This window comes from Populus trichocarpa, chromosome 14 (assembly GCF_000002775.5).
Source record: "Populus trichocarpa isolate Nisqually-1 chromosome 14, P.trichocarpa_v4.1, whole genome shotgun sequence".
Taxonomy (NCBI): Eukaryota; Viridiplantae; Streptophyta; class Magnoliopsida; order Malpighiales; family Salicaceae; genus Populus; species Populus trichocarpa.
In genome coordinates, this window is record NC_037298.2 from 10007849 (window position 1) to 10029758 (window position 21910).

General features: G+C 34.6%; 1 protein-coding gene across 4 annotated transcripts; it reads left to right on the forward strand.

Annotated features, from left to right (window-relative positions):
• Window positions 1-3008: 3008 nt before the first annotated feature.
• Window positions 3009-16246, forward strand: LOC7462013 (histone-lysine N-methyltransferase ATX2). 4 transcript variants are annotated; one of them, XM_024585449.2, is made up of 25 exons: window positions 3009-3825; window positions 4083-4134; window positions 4228-4302; window positions 4407-4626; window positions 5454-5577; window positions 5690-5794; window positions 6430-6635; window positions 6854-6946; window positions 7115-7227; window positions 7696-7866; window positions 9893-10036; window positions 10322-10369; window positions 10620-10737; window positions 10814-10879; window positions 10953-11014; window positions 11257-11313; window positions 13087-13155; window positions 13336-13534; window positions 13899-14183; window positions 14303-14364; window positions 14447-14524; window positions 14722-14817; window positions 15091-15194; window positions 15264-15410; window positions 15857-16246. In XM_024585449.2, exons 1-24 carry the CDS (start codon window positions 3224-3226, stop codon window positions 15403-15405), a joined length of 3291 nt encoding a protein of 1096 aa, XP_024441217.2. In that variant the 5' UTR covers window positions 3009-3223; the 3' UTR covers window positions 15406-15410; window positions 15857-16246. The 4 variants fall into 4 exon arrangements, with proteins under 4 accessions (XP_024441217.2, XP_024441218.2, XP_024441221.2 ...); XM_024585450.2 differs by having other exon boundaries at window positions 3010-3825; window positions 7115-7212; XM_024585452.2 differs by lacking the exons at window positions 3009-3825; window positions 4083-4134; window positions 4228-4302 and adding an exon at window positions 4912-5018 and having other exon boundaries at window positions 4489-4626; window positions 5449-5577.
• Window positions 16247-21910: the final 5664 nt, after the last annotated feature.

Consider the following 21910-nt stretch of genomic DNA (forward strand, 5'->3'; position numbering starts at 1 on the left):
TGTTATTTGGCTAATATGATGGTTCTAAATACAACTTAAATATAAGTAAAAACCAGCATTCAGAATGAATGAATTTTTTTAATATAAATATTAAGATGTTAATATATTAAATTGATTTGGGTTAATTTATTAATTTGCATACTCGGTTATGAAACTAATTTTATAAAAAATATATTAAAATAAATTGTGAAGTTTAATTTTTAATAAATTTAATATTGAAAAATAAAAATAAAATAAAAAATTAATAAAAATAACTAAAAAATAATCTAACTTAATATGAGTTAATCCATTAAATTTATAATTCAGATTATGAGATGAAATAAAAAATAAATTAAAATAAATTATATAAACTAAATTTCAATTAAAATTAAAAATATTTGATTAAAAAAAATTAAAAATAATTCTAATCAACTGGATTAATTCATTAAACTTGTAGTTCGAGTTATGAGATAAAAATAAAAATAAATTATAAAATCTAATCCTAAATCTAGCCTGTGTTATAAAAAAAAAAACTTAAAAATATAGCAAACTACATGTTTTCGAGACATGCTTGGCCGTTGATCTTACTTCTAGAACTGCTCGGACTGATATTGTTTGTGCCAACACCTTTCTCATGCTTGTCTTTTGAGTCGAAGAGGCATGGATGCTATTATTAGTGAGATGGAAGATGCGAACACTTGTTGGAATGTAACAATTGCGAACATCATCTTGCTATCATCTTTGAAGATGAAAGATTTCACCCGCTTGAGGTTCTTGCTTTCTAAGTTACCAGAACGTTGTGTGGAACCTGATATAGTCACTTTTGGAATTCTTTTTTATGCAGAAGACATAGGTTTTGATGGAAAAGAGTGTTTAGAGATGTGGAGGAAGATGGGTCTTCTTTATAAACGGGTGGAAATGAACACTGATCCTCTTGCTCTCTCTGCTTCTGGTAAGGGAGGCTTCCTCAGAAGCTGTGAAGAGGCCTGCTCTTCCCTGGAAACTAATGCTAGAGAAAAGAAAAGGTGGACTTATGTTGTCATGAATTTAGTCTAAAAGCAAAGCACAGTGAAATGCAGTGTGAAATGAACGGACGCTGATGAACTGAGACTGAGGATATGTGAGCTCGTCAAGATTACATCGATCAGATCATCAACTTCTGTTCATAAGTGAAAGCATCACTTCTATGTGCAGGAAGCCTGATGCGGAAGGCTATAGATTGTGACTTGTATTATTTGGTGTCGAAAAGGCCTTGTGTTTTTATTCATGAAACAGTGCCTGTGTATAACGTGCTTAATTTTCCTCTGCTGCTCTCGCCATTACTGGCTGGCCGTCCATGCCATGTGAGAGTAAACCTGGTGCGTTTTCCACAAACATCTTTATTTATAGATTGGAAAGCTGGTCATGGTCTCCTATTACAGTATGCTTGGAGAGGGTTATGCCATTATAGAGCTATCTTCCTTTGTAAGAGGGGAGGAGCTTTTGCCAGGCGTGCTACCCTCTTAGAGTTTCATTCTTTATATGAGCATCACGCTGGGTAAAAATCTTGAATGCTAACACTCACAAAAGGTGACTGTAGTATAACGACAACATCCTGTTATGGGTCAACAGGGTGGGCATTAATGCTAAAGTCTTTGGCATTACGAGGTTGCCGGTGAAGATAACTATGCTCCATTTCCTCCACCATTTTCCCTTCATGGCAACTATTGTTGGAAGTTTACATTTCACACTGGAATAAGTGGCTGCAGATTCTTCACATGTCCTTCCTATGTCCCCTCCCATTCACTATAACTTTTAATTTTTTCGAAAGTTTACCCTTTATTACTTGGAGAACTATGACATGATTACTGTAATGTTATTGGTTTCAAGGTTTTTGATGATTCCATAAATGCAAGATCATCATACATTGCCACTTCTTGATTAACATCTTGTAATTAATTACCATCTCCTGGTCATTGTTACTTTTTGGTCAACACCTTCGATCATTACCGCTTTATAGTCATAACCACCTTCTAATCACGATTATTTTTTGATTAACACTTTCAAATTATTACTACTTTTCGGTTAATACCTTATATTTGCTATCATTTCATGGTCGCTATCATCTCTTGATCACCGCTACTTTCATTAACGCCTCTTGGTCGTCCTTTTATGGTTATTACCATCACTTTTTTACACCATGATTACCTCATATTGTGATCACCTCTTAATAATCATGTCCATCTCCTCAAACCTCGTACTATCTCTTGCATATTTTGCTCCTACATAGTTTTTTTTTCGTATATTTATTGACTTAAATATTAGAATGTTCTCTGTTAAGGATTTTGTTTTTGTATGTGATCATGAAAGTCGCCTTGTTAACCCACCAACTAGTAGCCAAGTCCAATCACTCTATAAATCCAAGATATATCCACGTACAATCCAATCCAGGGAGAAGTTTTCACCACTTCATCATGATCTTTAAGTCATGCTTGATATTTGTGGTGCATGATACTTTTTAAAAGTGCTTTTCACTTAAAAATATATCAAAATAAATTTTTTTTTTTATTTTAAACACCAGCACGTTAAAATGATCGAAAAACACTAATAAAATTATTTTAATAATTTTTCAAGATAAACACACTTTCAAAAAATAAAAGCTACCGCATTATCAAAGTGGCCTTTCTAATGAGAAAAAAGAAAAGTAAAAGTGCCAATATCATATTTTCCCAGGTGCTTCCAGGGTTTTTTGAACTGGCTGCATAGATCTTGTTATTGATTTTAGACGTTGAAGAAGAATAATTTGTATCAATAAACATATAGGACTAATAGAAGGAAGCAAAACCGTAATTTTTAAAAAAACAAGGGACTAAATGATAGAAAAATCAAAATATAATGTTTTTGGGTCGTTATCAGGTAAGCCGGGCGAGCCCATCAGGGAAATTGTTAAGTCTATCTTGTCATCACATCGACAATTTCTTATAACATAATGTTTGGCACGTGCGAAGTACTTTTGTAAAATTCCCAGTCACCAAAAAAAGAAAAAAAACCTTAAGAAAATTAACACGAGGGTTGTTAGATTATCGGGGCACCCTTGCTTGCAGGAGCCCTCTCTCTCCTATTTTAGACACGGCGGGCGGGAAACTGATAATTTGGGAAAATCTCTCCCTCCCTCCAAATCCAAATCCTTAAACCCTAACCCTCCCTCTCTCCTTCCCCAATTTCGAGACAGGTCAGTTTCTCTCTCTCACTACCTCACCCATTCATGGCACTTCTCCACAAACCCCACACAGTAGATAAAATCCACAAATCTCCTCTCGATTTCGAAGAAGGTGAAGCCGGGGGCACCCCGATACGCTACGTGTCGTTGGACCGTGTCTACTCTGCCGCATCTCTCTGTGGATCAGCCAACGTTATGTCAAAGAAAGTTAAAGCCCGGAAGCTCTTACCCCACCACCAACACCACCTTCACCATCCACGGGCCGACCACCCCCCTTCTTTACTCCACGTTTACTCTCGCCGTCCAAAACGGGCCCCCCGACCTTCCTTTTTTGATTCGTTGGTTTCACGCGCCGCTGAGCCTAAGGAGGCGGTGAAGAGCGACTTTTGTGAATTTGAGGAGGAGTCGATGATCGAGTTGAACAAGGAGAAGAAGAGGAGAAGGACGGGGAGTAAGGAGTTGCTGAAATTGGGTGTCGATTCTAATATTTTGCTAGGGTTTGATAGGCCTCGATTGAGGGATTGCCGTAATAATACTAACAACAGTAATAGTAAGATTGGGGATTTTAAGAGAAAGAAACGTGATTCTATGGTTACGAGTTCTGATAAATTTTCGGCCCTTCCAGCTACTAGTAAAAAATGGGTCAGGTGGGTTTCTCTCCTAATGTACTAATTGAGATGGATTTTATTGAAAATTACTGACGAAAGTAATTCTTTCAGTTATTAGAGTGGTGGAATTTTAATTTTTTCGGTAAAGTTTTTAATCTTTATAAGCTGCATTTTAGGTGCTGAGACAATGTAGCATGTATTTTAATCACATTTTGACCTTTTGCATTGGCCTACAGCTGGTTTCTGCTTATTCATGTGAGTTTTTGTTTAACGGGTGTAAATTCTGTCTTCAATAGGTTGAGTTTTGATGGTGTTGATCCGAAATCATTCATTGGGTTACCATGCAAGGCAAGCATATGCTTTACTTCTCTTGGATTCGTGAGATTATTTCCATCTCTCTTTACCTTTTTGTTATATGCATGATAAAGCTGATTTTTACAGGTTTACTGGCCAATGGATGCTGAATGGTATTCTGGACGTGTTGTTGGGCACATCGCAGATACCAATCGATACAATGTATGGCTTGCCCAATTTATATTTTTATTCTAAATTTCGAACAGCTTTAGAATTCAAAGGATACGATGGGGTACTATTGTTGATGGGAGATGAACTGAATGCAGATTGAATATGAAGATGGAGATAAAGAGGACTTAATAATTTCGAACGAGAAAGTAAAATTTTTTATTTCTCATGAGGAGATGGAGCGGTTGAACCTGACTGTCTCTGTAAAAAGTACAGATGGTGATAGATATGATTACAATGAGATGGTTGTGTTAGCTGCCAGTTTGGATGACTGCCAAGATCTCGACCCTGGGGATATCATATGGGCCAAAGTCACTGGTCTGCACCAAATTTCTTGGCTTTTGTCTGTCTTTGTCTTCGTTCTATTTGTTTTCACTATTTGCATTACTGACATTAACCATAAAAAAACCTGAAGATATCTCAGAGATGCTTTGAAATATCAAGGCTCTGTAACACAAGATATGAATTGCGAGCTAAAACCTTATCCTTTTTCTTTAGATTAGGCTTTGAGGCCTTATGACCAAACTGATTCTTGTGTATGCTTTTGCAAACATATTTTTACTTCTTCCAACATGCTAATCTTGACTAAATAATGCTTTATAGTTTCAGGGTCAAGGAAATCCAATGTGCTGGATTAGAAAGACTATTGATTGAATGTATGGCCATTTATCGGCACACAGATCGAGGGCATTAAAAAAAAGGTTTACCGGGTAATTTAAACAAAAAGAAAAGGAAACAAAATCAATGATTCTGTTAAGAACTTGTATCAAGCCTATTTTGTATTTGTGTTTGGATGGTCTTGTTTTCCTATGCATTAATGAACCAGGATTTTGGTGGAAAGGATATTTTGCATCTATTTGATTCCTATCCTCATGCCTGGGCAGTTTCTGTCATTATGTACATGCAAGTGCTATCATCAGTTAATTATTCAAAACTTGAGTTAGCATTAATCTCTTCGATAGATTGAATGTCAGCACAGTAAAGGCAGGCATTGTAACATGCAAACTGTTGCACTCAGCAGCATGTACACTATATTGTGCTAGTTTTCTCGGGTTTTGAAGAAAGCATTTTGTGTAACACATTAGAAAGATAAATTTACCCTTTTGGTTTTACACCAACTATATCTTTTAATTGTTCTAGTGCAGGTCATGCTATGTGGCCAGCAATTGTTGTAGATGAAGCACTTATTGGCAATCATAAAGGCTTAAGCAAAAATATTGGAGGAAGATCAGTATCTGTGCAATTTTTTGGTACCCATGATTTTGCAAGGTTTGTTGTTCTTACAAGTTTGGAGTTTTTTTGTGCAGTCAATCACTCCCCAACATGTAGGACATCTATTTTTCTCGGAGGCTGACTTTATATTTGATCTTTCTATTATCAGAATTAAACCAAAGCAGGCAATCTCGTTTCTCAAAGGACTTCTTTCTTCTTTCCACCTAAAGTGCAAGCAACCTCGTTTCACTCGAAGCTTGGAAGAAGCGAAAATGTAAGGTTGATTTTAAGGGTCCAGTTCATTGAAGTGGCATGAGAGTGCGGTGTTTAACGCTTGAGTACTTGTTATTTAATCAGATTTGTGATCATGCCCCTGCGAATCCCTCTTGATGTATAGGGATCGTCACTAATTTCTGTTGTCAATTTATCAATATAGCATGCTTGCATCACTTGTTGAGTTGGCGAAGGTTACTATATTAGGGACCATACCATCTTGTGCTTGTCTTCTTGTAATATAACCTGCATTATTGTTTTGAAACCTGGGAAATGGGTTGCATGTGCCAATAACACTTCTGACGCAGCCTTTTAGTGACTCCACAATTGAATTACTTTCTACGTTGAGAATCCTTGGAATTTGTCCTAAAGGCTTGATGATGCTCAGGCTCTGGAGTTGGTTACCAATATTCTGTACCTGCACAATTAGTTTTTTTGGTTGATAGGCTTCACTTTCAATGTTACTTTACCTTCTTGTTATCTATTTCTTACCTGAAGTTTCACTGGACAGACTCACTGTGGAGCAGCTATACAGTGCAGTTCTTTCAATCATAAGAGTTGGAAAACTGTGAGAATACTTAAAATATGACATGGACTGTTGGGATCCTGATGCTGTGATCATTTTGTTTTGACCAGGTATCTCAGTGAACAAAAGCTTCCGAGAAGAATGCTGCAGCTGCAAAATGGCATGAAAGCTGATAGCTGTGAGAGTGCGAGTAGTGAGGATGAAGGGAGTACAGATTCAGGAGAAGATTGCATACAAGATGGAGGGATTCGAAGGATATTGGCTAGGCTGGGTACTTCTCCTTATGTAATTGGGGATTTGCAAATAATAAGCCTTGGTAAGTTTCAGCTTTTGGAATTTGCTTGTGTTTTATTTTATCTAAGACATGATTGAACATGTTTTGTGCATTTCACCACCTTTTTCTTCTTGATGGCAACGCAGTACCTGCAGCCTCGTCCTGCTACTTAATTGGGGAGGCTGGGTATTAATATGTAATTAGTTTATATTGTTGCAGCCATTCGTTTACACTCATAGACTTGTACATTGTCCTCACAGGAAAGATTGTCAAGGACTCAGAACATTTCCAAGATGACAGATTCATCTGGCCTGAAGGGTATACTGCCCTGAGGAAATTTACTTCGATAAAAGGTGGTTATTTTTCAAATATCTTGTGGGACATATGTTTATTGCATCTTTTACGCAACGATGAACTTGTTTTTTGAGATTTTTCTTTTTCATTTTCTTAATCATCTTGATTTTATTAGTTCCCTGACCTATTCTCTTTTTTGGTTTTGGTTTTGACTTTGTGGGTTTCAGATCCAAATGTTCATATGATGTACAAGATGGAAGTGTTGAGAGATGCCGAGTCAAAGATTCGGCCTCTATTTAGAGTGACATTGGATAATGGAGAGGAGGTCAGTTATGATGAGGTCCTAAAACCACCGATACATGTGCACTCCTATTATCTCTGTGCATTGCATGCCACTCTCCTCATCTAACTATTTTTTATCTCATCTTGTTAAATGATTCTTTGTACTATCCATCTTAGGTCACACTAACCTTTTGTATGGTACCACCATGAACATTTCATGTACAGATAAAAGATGATCGAGGAAACACAAACTTTGTAGGGCATATTTTGCGGGAATGGGGTAGAATAGAACTTGTCAGTATTTTGTACTTGCTTGATATTGGCATGTTGCTGTCAATAAATGGACTTTTATGATCATTAAACTATGATATATTCACTTTGTCTTCAGCTGTTTTCTTCCTATCCATCAAACCTAAAATATAATTGGCATCTCACCATTTGTGCCGTTGCTTGCTTCACTGCTTAGGGTCAACCTGCTGAAGGAGTATCAATTGATTATATCATTTTTTTTTTTTTTTTTTTGCAGATTAAAGGATCCACTCCAGCTGCTTGCTGGGATAAAATATACAGAAAAATAAGGAAGATGCAAGATAGTACTTCTAATGGTTTTAGCACTGAAGGTGGAGTAGGAAGAATACTCAAATCAGGTTCTGAAATGTTTGGGTTCTCCAATCCTGAAGTTATAAAATTAATTAAGGTGTGCATCTTGGTATTCTATGGCCTTAAAATTCCATAATCTGGACCTACTTTATATTTATGTCATTTTTTCCCAGCCATTTTGTGTTGGAACCTTCTGAATCACTCATTTGCTAGGCAAATGGATAATGAATGGGTTGGAGTGGAATATTGTAGATAGTTTCTTTTAAGATAGAAACCTACTTTTGTTATTTTACATAATTGTAATTTGATTTCGAATCGTTCTTGTAATTTTTCATTGGATTCTGAAACTTTTCAGAACTTTAAGTTAGTTGAGTGTTAGAGTTCCTGGTTGGAGAGGAATGCTAGAATTTTTAAAAACTAGTACGCTTTTAGACATGCTTCAGGTGTTTTTCAGGGGAGTTTTTTTAGCTTATTCAGTGGGGCAAGGCTTCTCTTTTATGTAATTCACTTTGCTTTATTATTTGGGAGGATGGATTATTCTCCATCAAGCTTTTGTCATTCTTTTTGCATTTAATACAATTTTCTGTTATCTAAAAAAATAATGGAGTGCAAGAGAGTTGTTCTATCACTTTTGTTTTAAAACTCATTTAAAGAAGAAAATTTGCAAAATTACAGTAATGAGAAATATACATCCTCAACAATAGAATATCTAGAAAATATACTTTTCAGCTCCGCCAAAGTGTCATCTAAGGCAGCATTACACCTCTATATCTCCTATTGTAGAAACTCTAGGAAGCCAAAATAACTATTCTATCTCCTAACAGGAAATTGTTTTTAACAATTCTCGAATTTCTCTCCACCTACACTCTGCCACCACAAACATTGTTCCAGTTCCAAAGAATCCTGCAGTGCCTCTCTCCCAAATGCCCCCAAAAAATGCTCTTAATGGGTGATTTGGTAATCAATTTTTTTTTTTGCATGTTTAATGAGGGTCTTCACAGGAAGTCACTCGGGAAGTTCATGATGGAATCAAATAATTTATACAGATCGGTTGTTGAAGCTAAGTATGAGTGGGATGTGAATCATAATTGGTGGATATTCAGGGAAGCCAGGAATGCTTATTGTTGGAGTGCAGAATATGAGAGGATGAGAACACTTCTCTTTTATTCGTTTTAAGCTAGCAAGAGGGGTTCTATATTGTTTTGGCATGATTAATGTTGTGGTGAAGATCTTGTAAAACTATTTATCTTTAACTTTTCAGACTAATTCTGGATAGAGATGCTCTGATGAGCTCTAGCTGTAAATTATGGGTTCGCTTCTTGGAATGTGGTTTTTGCAGAAGGGCACAGGATTGGGATGTGTGGCTGAGTGGGTGTGTGGGGTTTGCTTTGACCATTAAATAACCTTCCTCAAAGAGAAAAGATCTTCAGCAAAGAGGCAGCTGAATCTGTTAACCATCTACCTTTCACGTGAGCTTCTTGCTTATGGGTGATGTTGTTCAGGACTGCACTATACAATATGGTAATGTGCAGAATTATGTAGACCCAGACTTCCCTGTGATTAGCTTACAATTACAATAACTCTCACAACTGAGCAAATTATCTCCTCTTTCCCCTATCCTGAAGTAACGAAAACCCTCAAATCTAACCGAAGCAAAGAAAACCCTTGAATCTAAATTTTCACCATTAATCAGAATTCCTTAGAATCATGAATATTCTATCATTATCTGTTGAGGTGACATGACACCCACTATTGATGTATTAGAACTTTGCTAAAACTATGTTACTAGCATCTAGGTTAATTTTTTGTTTTCTGTGATGACATAATTTTTTTCTTAGGTGGCCTAGTGAATTTAACTTTTTTCTTTTTCTTAAATTGGATCAAGTTCCTTGAATGTTTTTGGCACTTTTGGGGTATTTTTGGTATTATGTGATCGATCACCATATCAAAAGTTTTAGACTAGTGAATCTTGCATTTTGTTCAGTTGGTGTCTTTATAGTGTTGTTGGAAGTTCAGAGGTTTTTTGAGCTTATGGTGTTTATGCATACTTGCACGAGTGTCTACTCTTCAAATACCTTGTATTTTGATTGTAATTTTACACTAATTTCCAATGGTTCTTACAGGGATTATCAAAATCTAGACATTCTTCCAAACTGTCTATGTGCAAGTTATCATCTGAAAGATATCAAGGCATACCTGTTGGTTACAGACCTGTTCGTGTTGATTGGAAAGACCTTGATAAGTGCAATGTCTGCCATATGGATGAGGTGAAACCTAACTTCTCCCCACAAGGCATGGATAGCACTAGTTTGGTTCAGCAACATGCTTACTTGTTGCTCAACCAACCCCGGCCCTGTCATGGCTTATAAAGAAACCATGCATGAAAAACGCTTAAAATTCCTTGTTTCACATTATATCTTTATAACTTGCCTTGCTTTCCAGGCATCTTTGTCTACAATTTGTTTCCCAACTATGGGAATCCTTCTCCTATTACTCCTACTTTGATGTTTCACCATGGTTAGAAATTTCTAATTGCAGCTCTTTGTTTTCAGGAATACGAAAACAATTTGTTCCTGCAGTGTGACAAATGCAGAATGATGGTAAGGGTTTCTGTACTTGTTTTTCTGTTGTCAGTTTCATGGAATTTGCATAATGGATTGTGTTGTGACCGCAGCTTTTCAAAATGGCACTGTTTTCTCATTATTTACTCTTAGTGCCTTACTTAATATTGTTTTGTAACAATTCTTCCTCTTGAATATTGGGGTGACTTAACCTTTTGTTCCTTTTCATTTCATATCTACAATCCTTCTAGTCCTATCAACAATTTAATCGAAATTGGTGTCTGCTCAGGTCCATGCCAGATGCTATGGGGAATTAGAACCTGTTGATGGTGTGCTGTGGTTATGCAATTTATGCCGACCAGGGGCTCCTGACTCCACACCACCATGCTGCCTTTGTCCTGTTATAGGTATGTGGTTGTCTTAGAACACCTTTCTTATAGCTAAGAGCCACACCACTGAATATGTGAATTTACTTTCCTTTAGGTGGTGCTATGAAGCCTACAACGGATGGACGCTGGGCTCATTTGGCTTGTGCCATATGGATACCTGGTTAGAATCTAGTTTACTTTTTGTTTCTTCCTTCCTTATAAAGACTTATGGTGATGCACCTTATATGCTGTAGAAACTTGCCTATCTGATGTCAAGAGAATGGAGCCCATTGATGGGCTAAATAGAATCAATAAGGTACATTGGCTTGTTATTTCAGTTTGCATTTTCTTGTTCTATAGAATGTTCCTTTCTGGCGTGTGTTTGTTTATTCCTTGTATTTACACTCTGTAACCTTGTCACACTGAGTGCTACTTGGTGTGCTGTAGTAAGCTAGTATTGCAAGGGCTTCTTGACTTAAGAATCACTACAATCAGATTCTTTGAGATCAAGCAATGCACATTTGTTTTCCTTCTAATCTGGATTTTGTGACTGAGCAGGATCGTTGGAAGCTTTTATGTAGTATATGTGGTGTAGCTTATGGAGCTTGTATCCAGGTAAGCTCATAATTAATCCAGTGATAATATTCATGTTAATATGTATTGTGACTTTCTGGATAGGTGCTTCTGCATAGCTTTCTGGTTCCTTTTTGGTGCTCCCTGTTCTTATGAAGCTATTCTTGTTTAGTTATCTTTATTTAATTTGTGCTGGAACATTTGCAATAGTTTTATTGTTTTCTGGAGTTCGCCCAAAAACCAATTCATCTTTAATAAGCTCAATGTATGTGAATGGCCAGTACAGAAAGCTAGGGACTTGGCGTTCCTGAATTGAAATCTTGTGAATGGGAACTGTCTCCCTGCCAAACCATAACTATGCTAGTGAGATTTGCATTGTAGTTGTCGCAGCTGATGTGCTGTCTGCCCCATCAACTCTTCCAAAAGCCACCAATGCTGATGTGATTGAAAATATAAGAAAACTTAGCCCAGCTCTTCTCAGTGAGACAGTGAATTCTCTCTCGACTACTAGTCATTCAATGCCCCATTCTGAGAAGGATGATATTCAGCTCTCTAATTAATGTCGTAAATGAAATGCATACATTTGTAGGGTATTCAAGTGATCCTATCATCTTCATGAGATTCTTTCGTTTGCTTTTTCCCTATAAATTGTAGCAGATTGACGCCCTTGGATCTTCACCACAGAACTTCAGTCATGAAATATGCATTAGAAATTTTAGTTGGTTATTTAGAGAAAGGGCAAGTTGTGATACACAAGGAAAATTCTATTGTGAACTTTGAGTTGTAAGAAACTGCATGAGTTCCAAACATTGTTATACCATCGAGAATCTTGAAGTTATTACTCAACATTACTTAGGAGCATGGAAAAGTTGTAAACAGTTGGTATAATTTTTTTTTTCCTTGATTCAACTTGTTACCCTAAGATGAATACTCTAATAAAATATCAACTGTTGAGAATCAGATCAGTTTGTATTTTTAAGAAAACCTTTTATCTAAAAATGGATGTATATATTATTTTTTGGATAGCATAAGAATGAATTACTGTGTGTGAGAATGAAGGATTACAAGGAGAATGAGACATCCTCTTAGAGTATAAAGTAAGAATAAAAAAAAGAAGTGGAATTTCTAGTATTTTTGAATATTCTAAGGAGATTCTGGAAGTTCTTGAGGCAGAATTTTGTAAAGGTCCTAAAACTATGTTGTTCCTTAATAATTGCTTTGAAGAAGGTTGGTCCACAAAGATTATTGAGTTCTGCTTCAACTAGACACTGCAAATAATTTGAATATTGTACATCTTCATAAGCTTTTCCCATCTAGAACTCACTAAGTGTTTTCATGCAATTTCCTCCCTTCTATTCTGGATCACTGTAGATTCTGTAGAAATATCAAAAGGCCTGTTCCACATATCTTAAACTATCAGATAATGTAAGAATAGACGAGTCTGCATGTTTCCACCATTGTGGCAACTGGCATGTATCAGGCGATAGGGTCCAGTTTACCTAATTAAGAAGTGTATATTCTTATGAATTTCATTTCAGTCTGTTTGGAATTTGCTATTAGACAAAGGGCTATCTTTCTATATTGTGTGCACTATTTTTTTCCATCAAGAGATCTTACTGTTTTTTATTTATGAAAAATAATGAAAAAACGCTAATATATGAGACCTTTTTGCCTAGCAAGAGAAGGATAAAAAAGCTAATATTTTTACATCTTTTTATTTAATAATTCACTTGTGTTTTCTCATCTCTTTCCTTTCCTTTCTTTATTTTTTGTAGTGCTTAGTTGTGACCCTTTTGAAATGAATATTGTTTACAGTGTTCAAATAACGCTTGCCGGGTAGCATATCATCCTCTTTGTGCACGCGCTGCTGGCCTTTGTGTTGAGGTATTCTTTATCAAGCATTCAGAGATTTGTACTGTGTTGCATATATAAATATATATTTGTGTGCGTGCTTGTGTGCATCCTTGCATACATGTCTGCATTTATATATTTATTCTCTCTAGTTGTTGATAGAAAAAATAGCTTATATATTCCTGTATTTTATCTTTCTCTATGTTTGCACAGCTTGAGGATGAGGACAGACTCTATCTCCTTTCTTTAGATGAAGATGACGCAGATCAGTGCATTCGCTTACTTTCCTTCTGCAAGAAGCATAGGCAGCCATCTAATGAGCGTGTGGTCACAGATGAACGGGTTGGTCAAATTCCTCGTCGGTGTTCTGACTACATCCCACCATGTAATCTATCGGGATGTGCTCGTACGGGTATGCTTTTCTGTATTCTTGTGTGCTTTTGCAGTTCTTCCACGACCAGTTACTTTATAAAATCTTTATTTCCTACCCTCTGACATGTGTGGGGAAGAACATGTTTGTTAACCTTTTATTTTTTCAATTATGATTCTCTTGGCAACCATTGACTTTATAACACTTAAGAGTCTCCATTGCTCTCTGTCAAGCATGCCTTCCTGCGGGTACTGTTTCTGAATTGTTAATAACTTTGGTGGCATATAGAAATTGCATCTTTGTTTGCAAATGTTTCCTTATTATATGAGTAGCTGCTTTATTGAATCTATCAGGAAAAAAAACCAGAATATTATTTTTGTTTATATCTGTCTTTTTACGCTTGCAGAGCCTTACAATTATTTTGGGAGAAGGGGACGGAAAGAACCTGAAGTCCTTGCTGCTGCATCCTTGAAGCGATTGTTTGTAGAGAATCAGCCGTACTTGGTTGGTGGTTACTCTCAACATGAGTCTTCAGGATGTACACTTGCTTCTAATGGACTCATTAACTCTGGCTTCTCTTCTAGTCTTCAAAGGCTAAGAGCCTCTCAGCTTGATGCTCCGAGTAACATTCTCTCTATGGCTGAAAAGTATCAACACATGCGGCATACCTTCCGAAAGAGATTAGCATTTGGTAAGTTGGTATTCCAAATTTCTATTTGAAGTTTCCAGTTTATTTGAAGGAGCATTTGGAACTCTATGTGGTTGTTGTTTTTTTCTTTTGCTGACCATCGAGAATGTATCATGCCATAGGGAAATCTGGAATCCATGGATTTGGCATCTTTGCAAAGCATCCACATAGAGCCGGAGACATGGTAAATTAATTTGCTCATGTGATATGATATATTTCTTTCTGTCATGTATTTGGAATTAACTTATAACTACGTGATTTTTTAGGTCATTGAATATACTGGTGAACTAGTCAGACCTCCAATAGCTGATAGGAGAGAGCACTTTATCTACAATTCATTAGTGGTATGTTTCTGTTGAGAATTTTGCCATTGTCCTTGCCTTTCGTATGCATGTATTTGTGGCCTATTCTAGTACAACTATGAACTATAATCCATAAAACTAATGTGATTATTTTTGAAAGGTTGATTGCTTACCATGTTGTAGTCCTTTAAAATGCTGTTGAGATTGAAGGTTACCTTTCCTTTTCCTTGTTAATGCAGGGTGCTGGGACTTACATGTTTAGAATTGATGATAAACGAGTCATTGACGCCACAAGGGCTGGAAGTATTGCTCATCTGATTAATCACTCATGTGAGGTGTGTGTATCTTCTGTTCCTTTTTAAAAGTCTTACCTATACAAACGAGAAAATGTATTGGAAAGATCTGTCATTTATGATTTATAGAAAAGATTTATGATTAATACTTTTTGGCATATGATAAATTCATCCAACTTAATAGCATTTTCCTCTCATTCAACTTTTTTAGACTTGCTTGAAGGTGAATGGTCACATGGATAATATGCTTCTAATATTGTTATTTATTTCTACACTTGTTTTATCAATGTTATAATTCCTCTTGCTTTTCTGCAGCCCAATTGCTATTCAAGAGTTATAAGCGTTAACGGTGATGAGCATATAATTATATTTGCAAAGAGAGATATTAAAAGATGGGAGGAACTCACATATGATTATAGGTTTCCCTCGACTCCTCTGTGAAATAAGTTCCTTTTATTTCCTTGAGATGCTGACTTTATTTCTTTCAGATTTTTCTCAATTGAAGAAAAACTAGCATGCTATTGTGGCTTCTCTCGATGCCGTGGTGTGGTTAATGACACGGAAGCTGAGGAGCAAGTGGCTAAGCTCTATGCTCCTCGCAGCGAATTGACAGACTGGAAAGGAGAATAAAAGAGGCAAGCACAATTAAAAGTCTTTTTGTCCTTTTGCTTCTCTTTAATGTTTGTTGAATTCAATGTGGCTTATTAATGCAAAAAATATGTAGTCGTTAATGCACAACAGAAGGGCACGCCATTCATTTTTCTTAATTTCAATTGCATAAAGAACCATGATCGTGAAATATGCACCAGGTCAAAATGATAATGGTGCTCCCATCCACAGATGGGCCTACATATGCACTGCCACTCTCCTCATGTGTGTCTCCATGCTTGTTGTATTGTCATTTTATCGTTCTCCATTCAGAGCTGGCTGTTAAGCCTTGTCTGGTTTGATCTTATTTTTCTTATTCTTTTTTTCAATGTTTTCCCCTCTTGCAAATCCTTTTCTTTGTTGATATCACATCACTCCTTTGGCGAAATACTGCTTCCCTGTATTGATTATTCTTTCCAATTCCTTTGTGCAGTGATTTCTCATGACCAGATATGACTGGAAAACTTCTGAAGACAGATTGTGTCCTCTCCACAGTTTGCTCATCTAGCATGCCATTTTGCAATGCCAAAGGTTGTGGATTTTTGTTTCTGCGGTCCTATATTCTTGTTACCTTTTCTCTTTTCTTATACCCGTAAAGAAAAATCAAGTGATTCCGCTTCTTCACCTCTCTCGTTCCTTCCCCCTCCCTGAACATGTTAACTTTCTGAACCTTGATTCACCAATTGAGATCTTACCTGTCCATACAACACTTTAGTTCAGCTTACAGGTGGACACTCTGCCTCGCTTTGTAATTTTTCCACAGATAGGTACAGTAATATTTATGGAACCAGATAAATGAAATCTCAATATTCATCCAGTTCAATGATCTGTTCTAACTTTTGATCTCACTTTGTATCTCTTTTTGAAACCTTGTTCAAGGCATTTCATTTTTAAATTTGCATTTATCACTTAGAAACTATTCTAGCTCAATGTTGATTGCCATTTATGCGGAAATTGGATTTTCTTGGATGAAGGAATTGTCTATATTAGCTCTAGATTGGCATTTATTGCAAGGCATTGATATTAATATCATTCGGCTCAATGTAAATTTGCTTTATTTTTTTTCTTATAAAGAAATAAACATATGAAAATTTTTTTTTCTAAAAAAATAAAAATTACAATTATATTGCTGCTACAGTAAAAATAGAAAAAAATTATAATTATGCCATTTCTTTAGTAAAATACCATTTCTTTTTAGTATGTGTAATTTGCACTTCATGTCTATGTTCTGAAAGCCATGGTTCACTAGACATTATTATTTTTGACAAATAATCAATTGATTTATTATTAGAGGCAAATGATTATTTTCATTAGGCCCATTAGTTATTATGAGATTGATTAGGGATAATTTAATTTTTTTATATTTTAAATGCATACTGGGTGTTTTTTTTTTTTACATTTTAAAAGTATATTATAAAGATTATATTATTTTTAAAAGCAAAATTGTTAATTTTTTTTAATTTTTTTCATGTTGATAATGAATGATTTAGTTTTTTTTATTAATATGAAAATTATTTTTTAAAAAATTATTGGTGTCTTTCCAAGCTAAGCCTAAACATTGCCTTTTAGAACGGTGTTGGGAGCATATCTCTGAGCTTTTTTTGTTGGTGCTATGTTTGTTCATAATGGCATAATGGTTGGGTTATTATGATTAATTTTTCTCTTTTCTTTCTCTTTCTCCCTCATTGCTTTATCGAAATATAAGTGTTATTTAATTTATTTTTTTATTTTTAATTTGATCCTTATTCTTTTTATTGCTATTTTCTTTAAATTTTTTTAATTGATTTTTTTCTTCAAATTTACCCCTTATCATTTGATTTCATTTGATTTTTATATCAAATTTAGTTCTTATTTTTTTAATTTGTTTTTTAATCATTTTTTAATTGAGTTTTGCTTTCAATTTCATCCCTCGTTATTTTATTTCAAATTATTTTTGTATCAAATTATTTTTTAAATTGTTATTTATTTTGTTTTGAATCCTTTTTATAGTCTTTTTTTCCTTCTAATTTCATCCCCCAATATTTTGATGATTTAAAATTTTGTTTCGTTATTTTTTAGGGTTTGTTTTTTATGGGGTTATTTTTGGACTCATGATTACAGTCATGAGTTTTGAAGGTTAGCACGTATTGATTTTGATTTGTCTTTTTTTAAAAAAAAATTCATCATTCAATATTTGATCTATTAAGAATTGGACTTTATGCTCTGTTTTTCTTTTTTCAATTTACTTTTTATGAGGTTATTCCAATTATGTGCTCATGGTCATAAGGTTAGCAAGTTAACACAGGTTGAGTCGAAATTTTTTTTTGTTTTTTTAATTATTTTTTTCCAGCTTCACTCTTCAACTTTTGATTGCTTGATAATTGTGCTTCATAGTTTTATTCAGTATGCTTTCGACGGGGTAACCCTAGTGTCACGACTAGGTTGTATATTTAGCATGCTAACTTGGATGAGCTCGAGTTTGAGTTTTATTTTTATACATTGTCATTTTTTTTTTGTTAGTTTATTTACTGTCATTATATTTTTTTATTTATATTATTTAAATTAGTCAAGCTTATTAAATGCAATCAAATTAATAACCCAAAATTTAAGATTTTTTTGGCTTCCTTATAAATGTTTGTGTCGCGTTATCTGAATTTTTGTTCAAGTCTCTTATTCAGAAAAAGAAGAAGAAGAAAAGGGTACATACGATGATCATTTTAATTCAACCCTTGGCTACTCTGGCCACCACGACAGCACAATCTGCCCCACTATCTTCGATGATTCCTCAAGTGCTTACTGTGGTTGAAACGTGATCGGGACGGAGGAATAAGGATTGTTGATCCAGATTTTTAATGAAGAATGTTATCTTGAATGCTTTTATGGAGTGGGTAAGTCAAATAGATACATGTTTTGGCCTGCAAGGTTATTTGGCAGGGTTGCGAATCTCATTACAAACACTAAAAGGCGTGATGAAAATAGCATCGTGGATTGTGATACTGTATGTTTTTTTAGTTCCTAAACTTTTTTTTTTAGTGATTTGGTTTGCTTTCTAACTGGTCAAATTAATCACAATTGCTTTTAATTTTTTAAGAAAAGATAAGATTGAAAAATAAGAGATCGAAGTGAAAAGAATAGGGAAAATAGATGAAGATTTTAGAGTTGGTGTGGAAATTCCATTTTGATCCTTCTTCCCAGATGATTCATTGTCAGTCCCTTTAGTTTTTAAAAATTAAATTTTGTTCCAAATTTTTGTTTTTATTTTTATTTTTAAGTCTCTTGTTTGAGAAAGGAGAGGAAAAGTCACTTGATTCAGGTAATAGAGAGAAAAAATTATTAGTCGACACCGATTTTTTTCATGAAAAAGATATTCTTGGTGTAAACGGGTTCTATTTGATAGGAGGAGTTTTACTTGGATATTCTTTGGCATTCTCCTTGTCCGGGAAGGTAAATCCGAGCCTAGGCAAGTTTTTGAATTCAAGTTGGTTTTTGCTTTCTATATCTGATTTTGAGGTTATTTGATGTTTTTATAGTATTTTTTAGGTGTTTTTTTGGTAAAAAAGGTTGGAAAAATGATTTTTTGGGTATGAAATATCCTTTCTCTTATTTTTTGTTGACTCTTTGGTCATCGATTTATAGGCTATAGACGATGTGTTGTTTGCATGCTAATATTAAAAAAAAATGGCAGGCACAAGCCCGCCCGCTTGGCCTTTCTTTTATTTTTTTTTGTTTGATGCATTCTCAATCCCTTAAACTTAAAAAAAAAAAAATTTCATTATTTGAATGTCTCTTTTTGTTATTTAACTTAAAAAAAGTCAGATTTTTTTGTTATTATAGTCCCATAAGCCTGTCCTATCCTGTTTTTTTTTTTTAAAAAAAAATATTATTTGATATAAAAAGAGGGCAATATGCCTAGTTATCATATAATTTAATGAACAATAATTGATAAATAAAAAGATTTTAAATATGGTGGAGTGCATGATCCAGGTCATGGATTTGTCAAGTTAACCCGGACTCACTATGATTTTTTTTTGTCCTTTCTTTAACTGATTTTTTTTTCAATTTCATCGATCAATTTGGGTTGATTAAGAATTGAGTTTATTAATTTATTTCGGTTTGCTTTTCACAAGATTATCATGGCTTTATGACCCAGGTCAGGAATTTAGTAGGTTAACCCAGGTTAATCCACTACATTGTCATGTCAGAGTTTTTTGTTAAAAAATGATATTGTCCAGTATGTCATTGTTTCAATTTTTTGAAAAGATGTCCATTATGCATTAGGTTTTTAATTCATTATCAAATTTTCTCCTCTGAAAAACATGTTAGAAATGCTTTAATTTTTTTTAACATTAAAAAAATAATCTGACCCGTGATGTGGTGTGAGCCAACTATCTTAGTAGCTACTAAACTCTATGATTGTGCTGGCATATGATAGACTAATTTCATCAATGAATTGCATCACAATAATATTCTAACACTTCTATCTTTACTTATTATACATAATGATTGAAGTTGTGAAAAAATTTCACATAGAAATTAGAGTTTTCATGGCTGGGTTGATAGGTTTGACTAGTCCTGAAGAAATAAAGCTTTGAGGAACATAAAACTTTTTGGTGCTTAAGTCGGTATGTGTGTAGAGGGAAAAATATATAAGAAAAGAAAAAATAAAGTGTGGGTTAGAGAATGTGTAATGATTTCACTTAGCTTTCATGGCTTTTGTCTAGCTTTTATTGCTAGGAATTGCTTTATGGTTGTGTTTATGAAAATGTTATGAGCGACTTTAATTAACTTTTGCCAGCATGACTAAGTGTATTTATACATTCAAGTATGAGAATTTCTTCACGGAGAATAGATTGCATCATTGGTTGAAAAATTTGTTTGGCTTACATTCTAGCTCATGGTTGATGTGTTATGCCATGATTGTTATGTTACATATACTATTGATAAAAAATATTAGTGATGGCCTGCCATTAGTATAGAAAAAAGTATCTACTATGCATATAAAAAGTCGTGTGTATGTATATAAAAAGCTATGTGTATGCATATAAAAATTGTATGAAAACTTTGTATGGACGACTCATGGAAACCTAAAAAATACATGAAAAAGTGTGGCAGGTAGAGTAGTTAGATGAGGGCAACATTAGGTTTAAATCGAATTTTGACCGATAAAATTCCATCCGTTTAGGCATAGTCTAAATGGCTAGAAGTCCAACCACTTAGGCTTGGAAACAAAAGTTTTAGAAAAAATACTTTTTCATTTTTGTTTTCTTCCATCATCACTTACCCCCCCTCTTTTGAACATATATATTTGAAAGATTTTGAGAAATATAATTGGAAAATACTTATACTTATAAACATTACTTTTTTTTGGCTAGAATTGCATGAAAATGTTACCCTAGCGTGGTCCGCATGAGAGACAAATGCTTTGAGGTCATGCCTGTAGGCTGTAGCTTTGGTCAATCTTTCATGTAAATTTTTACCAATGTTTTTGTATGAGAAAAAACAGAATTTAATGGCGTTGCTTGTGCAAATAAGCAATGTGGTAATAAGAAATGAGTGAAAAAGTAAATTAGTTTGTGTATGCATTTAAAAATGCATTTTTAAAGTCACAAAAACTAAACGATCAACTATTCTTTTTTAGTGACAGGTGGTCAAGAAAACCTGGAGAATTTAAATAGAGACCTGCCATGGAGATTTTATAGACATTTCATTGGATACATGAAGATTTTCATGGAGACATGGACAAACACTATTGTTTTTTATTCAAAAGGTTCAAAAGATAATGAGATTTTTTTTAAAAAATTATTTTTTCTTAGCCAGCACATAATGAGTTTTTTTCCTGCCTTTTCATTTGCATCTCCTTCTTCATAAAATGTTAAATGTATCATCTGGAGATCAATCTTTCCATCTTCTTTTCGAGTGCATAACATTCTTTTTTCTTGTGTCCATGATCATGGTGAAAGAGACATAACTTATTAAGACATCTTGTAATTGAATTACTTTTAAGTAGAGGTGGGTATTGCATGAAGTCCTTTTTCTTGATGACGGTTAACACCTCAGCTTGTGTGGTGGCGAGAGGCGTTGTTAGAAGTTCAGGGAATATCAAGCAATCACGAATATGCCCCTTGTGATGTTGTGGAGATTCTGCTATTTAGAAACAATGGTGATCCTGCTTAGTCACACTGACTTCCTCTACTTGAATGTGGTTCTTCATCACTTGTTTTACATCGATACGTGTTTTATCATTGAGAGTGTATAGACGTTCCCATAACATGTAGTTATAGACTCCACTAACCAGGGCTTTAGTGATGATATGTTCAATCAAATTTTCCATTCTTAGTATTTCCTCGTTGAATCTTCAAAGACATAACCTGATACTTTCATCTTATCATTATATAATATCAAAGAGCTCAACTATGTTTTTTTTTTTTTTTTTTGGAATGCTAGTATCAAAATGAGAGATGAATTTCACTTAGAGATCATGAATAGCTAGGATAAAGCCAAAATGACA

What these genes read in the sequence shown, in the direction of transcription:
- LOC7462013 (XM_024585449.2), top strand. Translation starts at nt 3,224, where the DNA reads ATGGCACTTCTCCACAAACCCCACACAGTAGATAAAATCCACAAATCT. An exon ending in TCATTGGGTTACCATGCAAG is followed by an intron (nt 4,135 to 4,227) that starts GCAAGCATATGC and finishes TGATTTTTACAG; the next exon opens with GTTTACTGGCCAATGGATGC. An exon ending in CATATGGGCCAAAGTCACTG is followed by an intron (nt 4,627 to 5,453) that starts GTCTGCACCAAA and finishes GTTCTAGTGCAG; the next exon opens with GTCATGCTATGTGGCCAGCA.